The sequence below is a fragment of the Oncorhynchus tshawytscha genome, linkage group LG28 (assembly GCF_018296145.1).
Source record: "Oncorhynchus tshawytscha isolate Ot180627B linkage group LG28, Otsh_v2.0, whole genome shotgun sequence".
In the NCBI taxonomy this organism is placed as follows: domain Eukaryota; kingdom Metazoa; phylum Chordata; class Actinopteri; order Salmoniformes; family Salmonidae; genus Oncorhynchus; species Oncorhynchus tshawytscha.
The window spans coordinates 13,085,586-13,104,294 of NC_056456.1; the positions used below are offsets into that span (position 1 = coordinate 13,085,586).

At 44.5% G+C, this 18,709-nt stretch overlaps 1 protein-coding gene across 1 annotated transcript in view; it reads left to right on the forward strand.

Annotated features, from left to right (window-relative positions):
* Nucleotides 1-18,709, forward strand: part of LOC112226767 (epidermal growth factor receptor) — a 56,281-nt gene that overhangs the window by 34,249 nt on the left and 3,323 nt on the right. The window contains exons 2-24 of the mRNA XM_024391304.2: nt 2,008-2,159; nt 2,639-2,825; nt 4,492-4,623; nt 4,924-4,992; nt 5,117-5,235; nt 6,383-6,524; nt 6,902-7,018; nt 7,640-7,766; nt 7,905-7,978; nt 8,113-8,200; nt 8,349-8,548; nt 8,966-9,098; nt 9,694-9,784; nt 11,494-11,660; nt 11,820-11,858; nt 12,021-12,165; nt 12,268-12,390; nt 12,914-13,012; nt 14,116-14,301; nt 14,999-15,154; nt 15,436-15,511; nt 17,055-17,299; nt 17,460-17,627. Of these exons, the coding sequence (XP_024247072.1) occupies nt 2,008-2,159; nt 2,639-2,825; nt 4,492-4,623; nt 4,924-4,992; nt 5,117-5,235; nt 6,383-6,524; nt 6,902-7,018; nt 7,640-7,766; nt 7,905-7,978; nt 8,113-8,200; nt 8,349-8,548; nt 8,966-9,098; nt 9,694-9,784; nt 11,494-11,660; nt 11,820-11,858; nt 12,021-12,165; nt 12,268-12,390; nt 12,914-13,012; nt 14,116-14,301; nt 14,999-15,154; nt 15,436-15,511; nt 17,055-17,299; nt 17,460-17,627 (3,035 nt within the window). The remainder of the gene's footprint in view (nt 1-2,007; nt 2,160-2,638; nt 2,826-4,491; nt 4,624-4,923; nt 4,993-5,116; nt 5,236-6,382; nt 6,525-6,901; nt 7,019-7,639; nt 7,767-7,904; nt 7,979-8,112; nt 8,201-8,348; nt 8,549-8,965; nt 9,099-9,693; nt 9,785-11,493; nt 11,661-11,819; nt 11,859-12,020; nt 12,166-12,267; nt 12,391-12,913; nt 13,013-14,115; nt 14,302-14,998; nt 15,155-15,435; nt 15,512-17,054; nt 17,300-17,459; nt 17,628-18,709) is intronic.

An 18,709-nucleotide genomic window follows, 5' to 3' on the forward strand; every position in this document is an offset into this window, starting at 1 on the left:
CCTGAGCGGTACGATGGCTGCGTGGGTCCATGGTGTTTATTCTTGCGTACTATTGTTTGTACAGATAAACGTGGTACCTTCAGGCGTTTGGAAATTGCTCCCAAGGATAAACCAGACTTGTGGAGTTCTACATTTTTTTTCTAAGGTCTTGGCTGATTTCTTTTGATTTTCCCATAATGTCAAGCAAAGAGGCACTGAGTTTGAAGGTAGGCCTTGAAATACATCCACAGGTACACCTCCAACTGACTCAAATTATTTTAATTAGCCTATCAGAAGCTTCTAAAGCCATGACATCATTTTCTGGAATTTTCCAAGCTGTTTAAAGGCACAGTCAACATAGTTTATGCAAACTTCTGACCCACTGGAATTGTGATACAGTGAATTATAAGTTAAATAATCTCTGTTAACAATCGTTGGAAAAATGTATTGTCGTGCACAAAGTAAATGTCCTAACCGACTTGCCAAAACTATAGTTTGTTAACAAGAAATTTGTGGAGTGGTTGAAAAACAAGTTTTAATGACTCCAACCTAAGTGCATGTAAACTTCCAACTTCAACTGTATGTATACATCTCCCGTTTGTCATATCTCTTGTGATATGGTTCACAGCTGCACTGACAGATGTGTTAACTATATATACAGTTGAAGTCGGAAGTTTACATGCACTTAGGTTGGAGTCATTAAAACTTGTTTTTTAACCACTCCATAAATTTCTTGTCTGCGTTTTGAATGACCTTTCCCCCCCTTTTGTTCCATGCTGGCTGAAGAACTAGCTAGCCAGTAACTAGCTAACACCAGACACAGATGAAAGGGGAAACATGTAAATATCTTTGCCATAGATGAATATTGTAAACTTTTAATTATATTTGCTGACAGACACCCTACAGTCAAATGTTGGCACCAGTAAAATAGCTACATAGCTCTTTAAACCACGCCCCTCCACAAACACACCTTCTCAGATGTTGTTTACAAGGCAGTACTTATTTAAATTAGGTAAGAGAATATCATGTTGCCATTGGTTTAATAAAATTAGCATTAGGGTGATGTCACCCTATTCCTTTAGTAATCCCGCCTCCTGAATCCAAGTGTTTGAAATGGAGGACGGTGTATCTCCCTCCAGATCCCTGACAAGTTAATTGAGAGGGGGACCAGTAACTTTATGATCAAACTTCATCAATGTAGAAGCAACAGTCATTTTTCATACTTTGGTCATCATACTTTGATCTGGTTTCATCTAAATTCCAACCAATTTCATGAAAAACATGATTTTGACTGTTCAAGACCTTTAAATAATCATTGTTATCTAACTCCAAAACCCGTCGCTTCATAAACTCCAGAAGATGCTGCATTCATGGACCGATAACGTCCCTTTAATGTTGCCAATATTCTTAGTTGTGACAGGGAGATGAGTGGAATAGATAATAATCCCCATGAAACGCCTGTTTGTGAAGAGTAACTCAAAATATTTCTGCACAGAGTTGACACGGTGCAGAAACTCAAGGCATTTGTTTTAACTAGCCAGAATAGCAGTGGAAAGAGTCTGGGCCAAGATAAATATGGTCGGCGAGCTCAGAGCACACAGCGACTCATGAGTAAGCGGCAGCATCGTAGGGATCAATTTCCCATTCTAGATTCAATCCAGCTCAGCTATTTAATGCTATTGAATGAACCAAAGTATGACTGTGCACAGCACAGCTCACACCTACAAACAAAGAAACAAGACAACTTAAGCTCCTCTGACACACGTGTGTAAAGAGAGGCAGAAGTGAATCAGAGAGTCGGTGTACTTTGTTGTCTTGGGTATGCCAGTGTACATTTTAACAGTGACTATGCATGATGAATATCACTATCCATGTAAGGGTGCTTGGTAGCTAAGATATTCCTGTCTGGATCAAGGCAGCAGTTTTTCCATGTTCATTGTGAAATTCAAGTATGGTCACTTTTCACTCAGGTGATCTGTCTTCTACTTTCCTGGATGATTTCTAATCATCTTCTCTCCCCCCCCCCAGTATGCCAGGGCATCACTAACCGGTTCAGCCTTCTGGGGTCAAAAGAGGGCCACTACTTGAACATGGTCAAGACCTACAGCAATTGTACCATTGTCCTGGAGAACCTGGAGGTCACACACATGGAAGACCACCATGATCTGTCTTTCCTCAGGGTAAGATAAAAGGAACGTTAGCCTGGTCCCAGATCTGTTTGCGCTGTCTTGTCAGCTCCCATGAACAATGACCATAGGAGATGTCAAGATGGCACAAACAGTCCTGGGACCAGGCTACAGGTAAGGAACCCCTTTGTTTGGAGAAAGCATTACTGGATGAAAACATCACAGCCGCAAAACAAATCTTGTTTTAACCTCCGGGCATGGTCCAAAGCTATTTCAACGGGTAAGCTGTCCAAAACACCTCAATAGAGCCTTATAGCTTCAGTTGAGATAGTCTCTTAGGTTGCGCTCATACTTGTGACTAGGTTCAGTGGGTTACCGGTGGTAACCTTCTGTGAACCTTGTCTAGCTATGACGTTATAGACAGGTGAAAACCAGTAGGACCTGAGCTGGAGCCTCTAGGTCTGAAGTTGTTCACCCCTGGTATAGTGTGTGAAGACAAGGCCTAACCCAAATGTTTCCTTGTTTGTCCACAGTCCATTCAGGAGGTGGGTGGCTATGTTCTGATCGCCCTCAACACAGCCAACAGGATTCCCCTGGACAACCTGCGCATCATCCGAGGCCACACTCTCTACAACGATGGCTTTGCCCTGGCTGTGTTGATGAACCATAATAAGTCAATGGGAGCAGGCACCACCGAGCTGCCTCTGACCAGCCTCACAGGTCAGTCTCTAGGCCTGTCCCTGCTCTGCCCAGGCAGTCGCTGTACCCAGCCGCATAATGACTGGTCACTGTGTGCCTTCTCACGTACTAGAACCAAACCAGGGAAACTCTGAGCCCTTGTTATAAGCTAAGGTCGGGTGGCAGCTGGAGCAAGGGTTAGGGTTGTGGTTGAGGGTTAGGGTTTAACCATGTTGTGTACATGAAGCTAGTGTTAGGGTTGTGATTGAGGCTATGGTTAGGGTTGAACCAGGATGTGGACACGAATCTAGGGTTAGGGTTGTGATTGAGGCTATGGTTAGGGTTGAACCAGGATGTGGACACGAAGCTAGGGTTAGGGTTGTGATTGAGGCTATGGTTAGGGTTGAACCAGGATGTGGACACGAAGCTAGTGTTAGGGTTGTGATTGAGGCTATGGTTAGGGTTGAACCAGGATGTGGACACGAAGCTAGGGTTAGGGTTGTGATTGAGGCTAGGGTTAGGGTTGAACCAGGATGTGGACATGAAGCTAGGGTTGTGATTGAGGCTAGGGTTAGGGCTTAACCAGGTTGTGTACATGAAGCTAGTGTTAGGGTTGTGATTGAGGCCATGGTTAGGGCGTAACCAGGTTGTGTACATAAAGCAAGGGTTGTGATTGAGGCTAGGGTTAGGGTTGAACCAGGATGTGGACATGAAGCTCGGGTTAGGGTTGAGGCTAGGTTTAGGGTTGAACCAGGATGTGGACATGAAGCTAGGGTTAGGGTTGAGGCTAGGGTTAGAGTTGAACCAGGATGTGGACATGAAGCTAGGGTTAGGGTTGAGGCTAGGGTTAGAGTTGAACCAGGATGTGGACATGAAGCTCGGGTTAGGGTTGAGGCTAGGGTTAGGGTTGAACCAGGATGTGGACATGAAGCTAGGGTTAGGGTTGAGGCTAGAGTTGAACCAGGATGTGGACATGAAGCTAGGGTTAGGGTTGAGGCTAGGGTTAGAGTTGAGCCAGGATGTGGACATGAAGCTCGGGTTAGGGTTGAGGCTAGGGTTAGGGTTGAACCAGGATGTGGACATGAAGCTAGGGTTAGGGTTGAGGCTAGGGTTAGGGTTGAACCAGGATGTGGACATGAAGCTAGGGTTAGGGTTGAGGCTAGAGTTGAACCAGGATGTGGACATGAAGCTAGGGTTAGGGTTGAGGCTAGGGTTAGAGTTGAGCCAGGATGTGGACATGAAGCTCGGGTTAGGGTTGAGGCTAGGGTTAGAGTTAGAGTTGAACCAGGATGTGGACATGAAGCTCGGGTTAGGGTTGAGGCTAGGGTTAGAGTTAGAGTTGAACCAGGATGTGGACATGAAGCTCGGGTTAGGGTTGAGGCTAGGGTTAGAGTTAGAGTTGAACCAGGATGTGGACATGAAGCTAGGGTTAGGGTTGAGGCTAGGGTTAGAGTTGAACCACAATGTGGACATGAAGCTAGGGTTAAGGGTTGAGGCTATTGTTAGGGTTGAACCACGATGTGGACATGAAGCTAGGGTTAGGGTTGAGGCTAGGGTTAGGGTTGAACCAGAATGTGGACATGAAGCTAGGGTTAGGGATGCTTTTGGAGCTGGAGCTAGGTTATCTACACTGTTTTATTACATTGATTAATTCACATCAACATTCAACATCCATCTGAAAATAAACGCATCTCTCTCCATTTTCCAGAGATCCTGAAAGGAGGAGTGAAGTTCTCAGGCAACCAGCTGTGTAACGTGGAGACCATCCAGTGGTTGGACATCGTGGACATTGACAGCAAACCCAACATGCAGTTACCTGAACCCAACAGAAATCGTCTCTGTAAGGAGCTCCTGTTACAGCACATGAAACAATGTGTCACATAAATGCGCCTACCATAATCCCATTCAATGTTTTGTGTTTTTATACACGCTTGAGGCTAGATTTGTTCATGTTGTTAGATATTAACAGGAAGCTGCTTCACCCAGCGCAGCCAACAGTTTAGTCATGTTTAACTTTCAACTAATCAAAAACTCCAACTTTGCTTTATTGAACATTAAAATACTGAAGTACACTATAAAGTATTAAAGTACACTGAAGTTGCAGAGTTCTTGAATAATTATTTTGATATATTTTCTGTAGGTAAAAATTGTGATCCTGGATGCTTCAATGGTTCATGTTGGGCGCCCGGCCCAGAACACTGCCAGACATGTAAGTCTGTAAACCAGACTCTAATATTGTTGAAAGGTATACCGTAAGACAAAAACAAGGGCTTAGTTGTATGATATCATAACTGGCACTTGCACATTACTGATGCTGTTTTCCTTCCGTCTAGTGACGAAGCTGAACTGTGCCCAGCAGTGCTCTAAGAGGTGTAAGGGTCCGTCTCCCATCGACTGCTGCAACGAACACTGTGCTGCAGGCTGCACTGGACCCAGACCTACAGACTGTCTGGTGAGAGACCCTAACCATAACCCTAACCCATCTTCACACTGTATCTGACCCAGACCTACAGACTGTCTGGTGAGAGACCCTAACTATAACCCTAACCCATCTTCACACTGTATCTGACCCAGACCTAGAGCGGCTGGTGAGAGACCCTAACTATAACCCTAACCCATCTTCACACTGTATCTGACCCAGACCTACAGACTGTCTGGTGAGAGACCCTAACCATAACCCTAACCCATCTTCACACTGTATCTGACCCAGACCTAGAGCGGCTGGTGAGAGACAGACCGACAGACAGACACGCCACTTTCACAAGTGGCAGAGACAGATTCCACCTTCATATTGTACTGGTGTCATAGGGTGGGACAGGAGTGACCATGAACAATTCTGGGCTTCAGTTAGGCTTTAAGTAGGGTCCAGAGTTTCCCCTGGTCAGGTCACGTGGTCTGACAAAACCCTGGCTAGTCATAGGTCAAGAATGGCATCTCTCACATATACTACATATACTAGGCCGTCTTTGTAAGTAAGAATTTGTTCTTAACTGACTTGCCTAGTTAAATAAAGGTTAAATAAAATTAATTAATTAATTTAAAACAACATTTTTTATTTTGTAGTTATTTCTTCACCCAATAAATGTGTTAGGAAACAGACACATTGCATTTCACATTTCACACATCATTATTTCTGTCTTATGATGCTCCCTTTTGTCTTATTGGCTGGTGACCAACATACTTTACACCAGTACCACTGTTTTCTATCCACTTTATGATTAAAACCAAATTGTATTGCTTTTGTATCCGGTGACCCTTTCTATCACTGATTAAACCCTGCTTTTTGACAGTGCCTTGAGAATCAGGCTTAGTCCCCAGCTGGGAAGCTAAGCCAGCGTCACCTATTCCTCTCTGGCTAAGCTGAGCCGTGAAATAGCAATGCAGTGTTATAATCTGTGCATACGGGTCTGTTATGGTCCTATTGCTCTGTCTATGATGGCTGGGCCGTATTTATTAGGACATGTAACATTTTAAAACATTTTTGCAGCGGAAAGTGAAAACAAGCATTTCTTATTGGACAGGTTCAGGTAGTCCATTTCCTGTTTGTCTGTTGTCTTTGGTTTGCTGCTTAATGAACATAGCCCTGTTTGGTGCCGTAGGCCTGCCGGGACTTTCAGGATGATGGGACGTGTAAAGACTCGTGTCCGCGCCTCCTGCTCTACGACCGCAACCTTCACCAACTAGTCAACAATCCAGACGGGAAGTACAACTTCGGGGCCACCTGCGTCAAGACCTGCCCTCGTAAGAAAACCCACATGTTCCATCCACGTCCCCTTATGACCTCTTCTATGAGGCTACTGTATATGATAAAGGATATAAGGATTCATTAGAAGCTATGGGGGGGGTCAAGGACTGGAGTTGGAAAACGCTGGCCTATATTCTGGTGTATTACTCTAAGTCAGTCAGTCTGTGCCAGTCTCTCTGAGTTGAATCAGAAATTGCATAAACGGGGGGAAAAAAGGATTTAGGTTCAGAGAGTGCTAATACTATAGACGCCTCTACTTTCTCCAGGCTGTTAGAATCAGCTCTCAGACACTGCCATGCATACAATACTGTCTTATACACAGTACACAATGCATTACATAGATTTGTTATATATTCTGTTTTTTCCCCCTCAGATAATTATGTGGTGACAGACCATGGAGCGTGCGTTCGGACATGCAGTGGTGACACGTACGAAGTGGACGAGGGAGGAGTCAGGAAGTGCAAGAAGTGTGATGGACTGTGCCCCAAAGGTACAGTTGATACTGCCACAACAAAACTGCACTACGTTCGTTTTCTGGCTTGTGATTTCTCAAACATAGTGTGGCAAAGAAATTAGATGCCGGGCCTCCCGGGTGGCGCAGTGGTTAAGGGCGCTGTACTGCAGCGCCAGCTGTGCCATCAGAGATGCTGGGTTCGTGCCCAGGCTCTGTCGTAACCGGCCGCGACCGGGAGGTCCGTGGGGCAACGCACAATTGGCCTAGCGTCGTCCGGGTTAGGGAGGGCTTGGCCGGTAGGGATGTCCTTGTCTTATCGTGCACCAGTGACTCCTGTGACAGGCCGGGCACAGTGCGCACTAACCAAGGTTGCCAGGTGCACAGTGTTTCCTCCGACACATTGGTGCGGCTGGCTTCCGGGTTGGATGCGTGCTGTGTTAAGAAGCAGTGCGGCTTGGTTGGTTTCTGTATCGGAGGACGCATGACTTTCAACCTTCGTCTCTCCCGAGCCTGTACGGGAGTTGTAGCAATGAGACAAGATAGTAGCTACTAAAACAATTGGATACCATGAAATTGGGGAGAAAAAGGGGTAAAATTAAAAAAAAAAAAAAATAGATGCCACGTTTGTTTTTATTAACATATTACTAATTTTCACAGTTTGCAATGGACTTGGAATGGGGAAACTTGACAAAATTCTGTCAATCAACGCCACCAACATTGACACATTCAAAAACTGCACCAAAATCAATGGGAACATTGCTATTATCTACACGTCTATTCATGGGTAAGTGTTAAGAACATATAGAATAAGACCTAAGAGCCTGTTGAGTAAGAACTGACTCGTTTTTTACATCACACTTAATGTGTTGTATTTGTATTTGTGAATATGGCAGATACATTTCACAGTTCTTGCTATTCACAGGGACCCATTTACCAAAGCACCAAAGATGGATCCTGCCAAGCTAGACGTTTTCAAGACGGTCAGAGAAATCACTGGTAAGAGGCAGTGCAGACTAGTCTATTAACTATACTAAAAGGTTACCAAAAGAGCCATGTTGTTGATTATTTTACATTCATATGTATTTGAATTGTCTTTTTTTCCTTCCCGTTCTATAAAAACAAACATCCAGGCTATCTGCTGATTCAGAACTGGCCCGAGAACATGACATCCCTAAGTCCCTTTGAAAACCTGGAGATTATTAGAGGACGGACCAAACAGTAAGTAACAGTAACTGTTCAGTCTCCGCATTATTATATTATAGAGTGGCAGTAGTGAGCTGGTCAAGCCCTTAATAGCCACCTGGAACTTCTAAAAAAAATGAAGTGTCTCCCTCTCACTCCCCTCTCCTCTCTCTCCCTCCTCAAGTGGTACAGTGAGCTTGGCCATAACCCAGCTAACCATCACCCACCTGGGCCTTCGCTCGCTGAAGGAGATCAGCGATGGAGATGTGGTCATCACCAGGAACTCCAACCTCTGCTACACCAAGAAGCGCCACTGGAAGCAGCTGTTCAAGTCCGACAGGCAGACCATACAGCTGGAGAGCAATGCCCACGCAGCCGCATGCGGTAAATCATAAAGTCATTATATTGACGTGTGTGGTCACATAACACCAACAACAAAAAAAAGGAACAGCAGCAAACAAGAGCAGTCGCAACAAACACCAACAGTCAACACCATAATGTCACATAAACAACTCGAGCCCGTAATAAAAGGGTGATAACACGACGCTCTGTGTTTACTAAAACAAAGGCCACATCGGGGTATGTGGCTCTGAGATTAATATTGGCCCATGCCAATCTCTATTGTTGTGGCCATAAAACTGTGAAAGTGTGGGAGAACTAGGAAATGGACGCTAGCTTGTTGCTTGTACAAGGTTGTGTGAAAAGTCAAAAGGATATTTTGAATACTATATATACTTTATCTCTTGGTTAAAACAATGATTTTGTGTCGATATCTATGTGTTTGTGCATGTGTGTTTGCAGGGCTGCAGAACAACACATGTGACACAATGTGTACCAGATATGGCTGCTGGGGACCTGGACCCACCATGTGTTTCGCCTGTCAGGACTACAGCCGAACAGGAAGCTGTGTAGACTCCTGTAACCTGCTAGAGGGGTGAGGGAGGATCCCTTGTCTGTTCCCCATTTATACAATTAAAGGGACCTGATTCTGCAAAGCTGAAGCAGTGAAGAAGCATGAAATGAACTTTTTGTACACTTGGCAAAGAAAACTATTGGCAACTCAAGCTATCAATTGAACATGGGTATTTTGCAAGATGCAGTTTTGCATGGAATGAAATAGTAAAACCAGACAGAAGACTTGCCATCAGGAGTACATGTAAGAAGTTCTTAAGGCAGTAAGGCGGCAATTAACCCAATTCATGAGAAGACAGTCCTCTCAGCTGGAATGGGAGCACTTAACTCATAGATATTTAACTTCGGAGTCTCCTCTGTCAAACATTGAGTGTCACCTTGCTTACAATGGAACTCTTGCTATGAGGAAAGGGATCAATGCAACCATCTGCAAATGGAACCACCTAAAATCAAATGTTGAACAAGTAGGAAGTATGGCCTGCTCCCAGATCTGTTTGTAATGTCTTAGCAACTCCTATGGGACGATGACAATAAAGGTTGGCAAGACAGCGCAAACAGATCTGGGACTGGGGTAGTGGAAATATGCTACATGCTGACGTTTTGTCCTCATTCTGCAGGGAGCCACGTGAGACTGAAGTGAATAAGACGTGTGTGGAATGTCATCCTGAGTGCCAGCTCCTCAATGGAACCCAGACCTGCACTGGACCAGTATGTGTGTCTCTTATATTTATTCTATGTCTAAGTATTTGTCTCTATATTATAAACTGGGTGGTTCGAGCCGTGAATGCTGATTGGCTGAGAGCCGCGGTAAATCAGGTATACTGCTCTAATTACATTGGTAACCAGTTTATAATAGCAATAAGGCACCTCGGGTTTGTGGTATATGGCCAATATACACGATATGGCCAAAATAATGGGCATCAATATGGAGTTGGTCCCCCCTTTTGCTGCTATAACAGCCTCCATCCACTCTTCTGGGAAGGCTTTCCACTAGATGTTGGAACACTGAGAGCATTTGTGAGGTCGGGCACTGATGTTTGGCGATTAGGCCTAGCTCGCAGTCGGCGTTCCAATTCATCCCAAAGATGTTTGATGGAATTGAGGTCAGGGCTCTGTGCAGGCCAGTCAAGTTCTTCCACACCAATCTCAACAAACCATTTCTGTATGGACCTCACTTTGTGCCAGGGGGCATTGTCATACTGAAACAGGAAAGGGCCTTCCCCAAACTGTTGCCACAAAGTTGGAAGCACAGAATCATTTAGAATGTCATTGTATGTTGTAGCGTTAAGATTTCCTTTCACTGGAACTACGGGGCCTAGTCCAAACCATGAGAAACAGGCCCAGACCATGGTCAACTGTAAGTGCTGAAATTTTGAAGAGGAAAGGAAAACTGTAAGTGCTGTTATTTTGAAGAGGAAAAGTAAACTGTAGGTGCTGTTATTTTGAAGTGGAAATGTCTAGGAGCAACAACGGCTCAGTTGCGAAGTGGTAGGCCACACAAACTCACAGAACGAGACCACCGAGTGTTGCAACTGAGGACAGACAATTTTTTGCACTCAGTGGTCCCATTCTGTGAGCTCGTGTGGCCTACCACTTCGCGGCTGAGCCGTTGTTGCTCCTAGATATGTCCACTTCAAAATAACATCACTTACAGTTGACTGGGAAAGCTTTAGCAAGACAGAAATTTGACAAACTGACTTGTAGGAAAGGTGGCATCCTATGATGGTGCCACGTTGAAAGTCGCTTAGCTCTTAATTTATGCAGATTGCATGACTGTTTGCTCGATTTTATACACCTTTTATACACCTGTCGGCAATGGGTGTGGCTGAAACAGCCTAATCCACAAATTTGAAGGGGTGTCCACATACTTTTGTAGGTATAGTGTACCACGGTTAATGGCTGTATCCAGGCATTGCGTCGTGCATAAGAACAGCCCTTAGCCGTGGTATATTGACCATATAGGGGCGGCAGATAGCCTAGCGGGGAGGAGCGTTGGGCCAGTAACCGAAAAGTTGTCGGATCGAATCCCAGCGCTGACAAGGTTCTGCTCCTGAACAAGGTAGTTAATCCACTGTTCCCCGGGCGCTGATGACGGTGATGTCGATTAAGGCAGCCCTCCGGACCTCTCTGATTCAGAGGGGTTGGGTTAAATGCGGAAGACACATTTCAGTTGAATGCATTCAATTGCACAGCTGACTAGGTATCCCCCTTTCCCTACCACCCCCGTGCCTTATTGCTTAATATACTATGTGTCCATCTCCATGCCATGTCCCAGCACAGTAGGCACAATGTATTTCTCTAGCATGCTATTATTATACAATAGTTGTGTCTGTTAAATAAAGTATGTCTCCACACAGTTGTTTCTTTTAGATGTGTATGTAATACAAGGTCTTGCTATCCTCTTCTCTCCCTTTCAGGGCCAAGAGCAGTGTACCCAGTGCGCTAACTTCAAAGACGGCAACAACTGTGTCCTAGGGTGCCCTAGAGGGGTGCCAGGGGTGGCAGGGGGCAAGAACACCTTCATCTGGAAGTATGCAGATAAGATGAAGGTGTGCCAGCTGTGCCACCAGAACTGTACCCAGGGGTAAGTGAAGGAATCTGTCACAACCGCATAAATACCGCAATACACAAATACAGACACTTGCATCCCATTTGAATATTAAAAATGAAATGTCTCAGTAAAAAAAATGATGTAGAGGTGTTGGAACGGACACGTGTTCATACGTGCGTTATGTGTTTACAGATGCACCGGTCCTGGACTGAGAGGCTGTCAGTCTATAGGGTAAGCAATTGACTCTTATCTCGAACAGTAACTTACAATGGTACTGTTCCAATTGTATTCAAACTTAGAAACACTCAGTTCACTAAGCTAATGAACAGTTATCATTTGTGTGTCGTTTCTTTTTTCTCTGCGTTGTTTGGTTACCACCCGTCTCCCATGCAGTAACTCTGGCCTATCGGTGATCGCGGCTGGTGTGGTGGGTGGGCTGCTTGCCTTCCTCATCATGGGCCTGTCTGTCTTTGTGTTACTGAGGCGACGCCACATCAAGAGGAAGAGAACCCTGCGAAGACTACTCCAGGAGAGAGAGGTGAGAGGCAGACACTGAGGGCTTTCTACAGAGGGAATGTAGTCATCGTTGATAGTGCATCAAAGTAAACCGTCCTTATCCGCATCTATTGCTATTCTACAGTTAGTTGAACCGTTGACCCCCAGTGGTGAGGCCCCCAACCAGGCTCTGCTCCGCATTCTCAAAGAGACCGAGTTTAAGAAGATCAAAGTGTTGGGATCAGGGGCCTTCGGCACTGTCTACAAGGTAAATACAAGCGCTAACTTCTTCTAGATTTCGTTCAGAGAACTCCAGTGTCTTGGATTGTACTGTAGTGAAGGAGCTTATGGGAATGTGTGTTACGACTGCGTATGAAACCAACACCCTTTAACCACATCTACGTCTGTTGTCAATTTTGCAATTAACAGCCACATATTTAACGTACCACATCCTGCGTCATAATCCAGTCCACAGTAACTACCAGTTCGTTTGCCGTTCCCATGTTCCACTGTAACGAACCAAAACCTTTAAGAAATTATTCATGTACACTCATTTTTCTTATGATTATTTAGTGCCTGGAATTTTTCCTGACCTCTTGACATGGCATGAAAACATCTGTACTTTTGTGTGTGTGTGTGTGTGTGTGTGTGTGTGTGTGTGTGTGTGTGTGTGTGTGTGTGTGTGTGTGTGTGTGTGTGTGTGTGTGTGTGTGTGTGTGTGTGTGTGTGTGTGTGTGTGTGTGTGTGTGTGTGTGTGTGTGTGTGTGTGTGTGTGTGTCTGTGTCGTGCAGGGTCTGTGGGTCCCTGAAGGAGAGGACGTGAAGATTCCTGTGGCCATTAAGGTTTTAAGAGAGGCCACATCACCTAAAGCCAACAGGGAGATCTTGGACGTGAGTTATATCACTCTATGTCACTTCACTCTTAGAAAAGGCTGGTAGAAACACAATCCAGAAATGTTTCGGCCCTCAAGGCCCAGGGTTGGCATCCCTGCTTAAAGATGTTTGTTCATGGGAGTTAGAACTGGTATCTTCCGAATATCTTCCAAAGACATTCTATATCTGATTTACAGTAGAATCTAAATTAGTGCTATTAAGCACAGTATGGTATACATACCACACTGCACAAGCACTTTCAAACGAAACATTTGTTGGCAAATTTGTTTTTTTGACCTAATTTAGCGGCATAATATGTTATTGAGAAGCCTATACAGCCACTATTGCATGTCACTGGACACTAATTCCAAGCACATGCTCATCAATTCAGGAAGAAGCTGAAATAATGACAACATTTAGTTAGAAAATGGGAAATGGTGTCAGGTTTCTAGAAGTCATTTTCTCAGTGGGAGCGTAGGAAATGAGATTAACTCATTGAGAAGGTTTGGACCAGGGTTGGGGAGTGGGAGGAGGATACTAATTCAAGGTTAAGGTTTTCTGGAATGAAATCTAAAATCTTTTCCAGTAACCGCAGTTTAAAAAAAAAAAACACAGTCCAGACCTGGGTTCATAAAGTATTCGGAAATACTTTGGCTGTTGGCTGCACTTGATTGAGCTTTCCTGGCGCAGTGGAACCAATAGAATAGTCCAACTTCATGCCCCACCGATCTAGCACTCCAGGCAGGCTCAATCAAACGCCCTAAGTATTTGAAAGATATCAAATATGACTTGAGCACAGGTCTGGCACGGTCCTGTGAATATTCCGTTTCAGGATTTAGAGTGCATGGACAGCTGAGGTTTTTGCAGTGATGTTTCTCTTGACCTCTTACCACGAAGGTCAAGAGCTTTCTTAAAGAAAAGGTCTTGCACGTTTACGTATCTGGCTCATAAGCGTACATTGTCTTCAAGCTGTCAGTTGTTGAAATGGTTCATGTTTAGATATCATTATTGAGTTTTATGAGCGCACACTAGAATGATGCCAGCATCACTAGCCCTAAAGGCGGTATACTGTACTATACTGCCCTGGAATAAATGTTGGTACTATATCTAACCGACTATAGGAGGCCTATGTGATGGCCAGCGTGGACAACCCCCATGTGTGTCGTCTGCTGGGCATCTGCCTGACCTCCACAGTGCAGCTGGTCACCCAGCTCATGCCCTACGGCTGTCTGCTGGACTACGTCAAGGAGAACAAGGACAACATCGGATCCCAGTACCTCCTCAACTGGTGTGTGCAGATCGCCAAGGTAAGACTATGGTGCATTTAAGCGACCGGGCAGTATGTGTCCATTCAATGTAGTGAATTTCCAAGACGCTGTTGTTTTTCCAACTAACCAAAAGAAAAGTGTGTTTGTGAAAATTCATATTCTTTTTTTTACTCTTGTTACGGCTACATTTGGAATTTCAAACCACAAAATGCTGGGTGCACTTCCTGTCCTGAAGTCGTCTGTCATGCTCTGCAGCATAATTATACAGATCTGGTGTCAGTCTGTGTTTGATTTAGAAAACTTGTTGCTGTCTTGTCACACAGCGATCATGACGGGGTTAGGCATAAATGGCGAAACTGGAACGTGGCACCCAGACTATGATAAGGCACGGACCTCTTTCCTAACCATGTGACTTGACCAAAACTCTGGCCCTTTAAGACTACCCATGAGTCACAGTGTAGTGGATTAAAACTTAATCAAACAGTGAGTCAGTGGAAAGTCCGGAAAGGCCGTGTATGTCCATACACTCCTATAGACACCTACAGTTCAACGTTCACTTGACATCTTGTTGACCTTTTTAAAACAATAATACAATGAGTCACTATAAAGTGCTGTAGCCCTATCGCTCTGTTTGAATACAGTTAGAATCCTCTAAAACAGGGCCCATGTATGGCCATAGACTCACTCATTCGCTTCTACCTCCTCATTTGATCCTTTGACCTGTGGTTGGCCTCAGGGGATGAGCTACCTGGAGGAGCGTCACCTGGTGCACCGTGACCTGGCAGCGAGGAACGTCCTGGTGAAGACCCCTCAGCACGTCAAGATCACGGACTTTGGCCTGGCCAAACTCCTCAACGCTGACGAGAAGGAGTACCACGCAGACGGAGGAAAGGTCTGCTCCTCATTCCCCTCATTACTGATTGAATTGAATTACTGTGAAAAATGTAACGCAAGGAACACGTTTTTTTGCCAAGTAAATATAATATTATGGTCCCGTTTTTTTCTTTCTTTTCTGTACGATGGTGATTTATGTTACTATTTCCATCCCGACCTAATATAGTCTATCGATAACACAGTTGCTATACTTTACCTAAATACCTAATGTTGTCTTGGTCATCTGGAAGAACTACCTCAGTTTGTGAACCCTAACTCATAAGAGCCCTCTCTTTGCAGGTACCAATCAAATGGATGGCACTGGAGTCCATCCTCCACAGGAAATACACACATCAGAGTGATGTTTGGAGCTATGGTCAGGAACCCACATACCCACACGATTTAATAGGATTAATGCACGAATCCATTTAACATACATATATCAAAACCGGATGTACAGCAATGCATGTCAATGCTGGAATTAACCACAGTGCTTGTGTTAATCCAGATGCATAAATATTGTTTCTGGATCATGTACTTAATCAGAACTGTTCAAATCAGGTCCAGATAGGAGTATTGGGTTTTTGAGTATCTGGGAGATTAGAGAAACGGGTATCTGGTATCGCTGATCTAACTTTACACCGGCAGGTCCTGAAGGTCTGATATCTTACAATGTTGAATCCTCCACCTCAAACCAATGTCCCTAACACACACCACCCCTGGTTTGGACACACAGTTTGGATGCATGCACGCACACACACACTCTGCTCTGTGGGCCGGTCTCCAGATCCGGTTCCCTGAAGTTGTGTTTTCTACTCTACAAGGCAAAGACATCAGCAGGCCCTGGCAGAACCACCCGCCAGCCCTCCTAAGCCCCCCTTTCTATCCTCCTCTCCTCTTTTCCTTTTGCTGGTCCTCCTCTTCTCTTTCAAACTGATCCAACACCAACGGAACCTGGCAACTCCCACTCCTAAGGACACATCCAACTCACTGATGTTGACTCTGTGGTTTTTTTTAGAAAGTAACTTGACATTGTTGGTTTCTGCCTAACAGCTTTTCTGGAATAAAAACAAAGTAATGTTCCCTAGTTATTTAACTTTAACAGGGATTGTTTCTATGCCACTATAAGTAGCCCTTTACACTTGTACCTCTATACGGGTTGAAAATGGCAGGTTTGTGCACTGACAAGCGCATAAATTGGAATGCAGTGGGTGTACAGTAACATGCTATGAATGACGCCATTTTTGGATTGCGTAAACAACAACAGTAATTGTGTGAAGGCGGAGATGCAGGGTTGCGTTCCAAACAAAACAACTACAAGTGTGCTTGCTCTAGTTCCTCAACGGCACAGCTGAGAGAGCTCAAAAAAGCACTTTATAGTTGAAGACTTTGAGCCATAAAAGTGGGTTGAAATTACTTAGGAACAATGTACACTTTAGAGAAGTGTGTAGCCACTTGGAGACACCAGTTAGTCCTCTCAGTCAATCCCATGTCATGTTTCTGTCTTATGTTGCACCTACCCCACATTTCCAGGAATATTCTTATCATGGTACTGAATGTATCCAGAGTATTTTCTGATTTTGATATCAACAAATGCGATGAAAAGTACAGTAAATGTCAAATGCACATAAAATCAACAGTGAAATGTTTGGATTCAGTCTTGTGTCAGGTGGACTGTTGTGTCCTCACCTTTGGTCTAGCAATTGTCCCATCATCTCCAAACTGTTCCCTTTCATTTGCTACCATGGTTATGCATATGCTTTTCATATTTCTTCTGTAAGAAACATTTCAATTTAGCCCTATCCAAACAGGCCAATTCCCACAAGTGAAAACAGTTCATTGTGACAGTAATGAACGCTTTTAACTGAGATTAGGTCATTGACTGTGCCTCTGATCTATTTCACTGTACCTCTGTTTAGGTGTGACCGCGTGGGAGCTGATGACGTTTGGGACCAAGCCCTATGACGGCATCCCGGCCAATGAGATAGCAGGGGTGCTGGAGAAAGGGGAGCGGCTGCCCCAGCCCCCCATCTGTACCATAGACGTCTACATGATCATGGTCAAATGCTGGATGATCGACGCAGACAGCAGGCCTCGTTTCCGGGAGCTGATAGCTGAGTTTTCCAAGATGGCGCGGGATCCCCCACGTTACCTTGTCATCCAGGTGAGCGGTGTAACTCATTGTCATGAATTACTGTGGAGTCACAGACCACACAAACCGATTCAACTCACTCAGCCACTGTAAGTTTAATGAACAAAACACGTACCTACTCTATAATTCTTTCGGACTGGTCTTTGGGTGCTGATGCATGTGTCTCTTCCAGGGTGATGACCGAATGCACCTCCCAAGTCCCACAGACACCAAGTTCTACCAGAGCCTAATCAGTGGAGAGGACATGGAGGAAGCTGTGGACGCAGATGAGTACCTGGTACCTCAGCACAGCTTCTTCTCCAGCCCCAGTACCTCCCGTACCCAGCTCCTACACTCTATGGTAAAATAACTCATCCACTAGGCTAGCCATAATGTACTGCTTTGTAATCTCGTCCACTAGCCGGCTCTGTCTGTCGAACCGTCTGATTTTACAGTGCCTCAGAACGGGACTTGACTGGAAGTCTATTGAAGGAGCGGACAAAGCAACTGCCCGTTTTAATTGGCTGATCTCTCATTCAATCACCATCTATCATAACCTTCAGAAACCTCCCCACTACATTGTGGACTTCAAGGCGTGAGCAGCACAAGTGATTTAAACAAGGTTTATGTGAGTTTGGAAAATCTGAAAGTATACATCTTCGATAAATAGTTTTCACATACAAACTGTATATGCCCAAACCCAGAATCAGTTGGGCTTCCCAAAAATAATATGGTCAATGGGATTTAACATTTATTTTGATTGACGATTTTCGCCATTTTTCAAAGTCCCATCTAATACAGCTAATTCACCACACCCCTTTCAAGCTGTTGTTACCAGGCTCTATGCACCAGCAATTTGAGCCTGGAGACGAGGCTCAAATTGACAGAGAGATACTATTTCTCAGGAATAGTCTACTCCTAGACTAAAAAGCATGTTCAATGGGGATTAGTCCAGGAGAAGGCTGAATCTGTATCCGGAAAACCAGCCCAAAGAAGAGGTTTCCACCATCCAGCAGCCACTGGCTCTCTTCCTCTACACTCATTTCTAACACAGAGAAGAGTTTTTTTTGTTGTCTATTAAAGAAACTGGATTAAATGCATCATTGCAGTGAATCAAAGAAAATGAATTCCATCTAACTTTTTATGCTCACAGCTCTTTTCTGTTGTTTTACAAAGAAGGGGTCTGCAGAATTTTGGTATTCACCTCCACTGAGTTCACAGTTTGACAGGGTGAAATTGACATTTATTGGGCAATTTAGACTACTGGAGGCAATTTAGGTTTCCCTTACTACACCTTGTATTAGAACCAACAATCCTTGTGGCCAATTGTTTAACGCAAATGCTAGAACAATCTCTTATTTATTTATTGATCCTGTACTTAACAAGATTAAATCAGGTCAGGTCATGGTGATAGTACGTATCCCAGTTCAAGTTCTTAGTTAG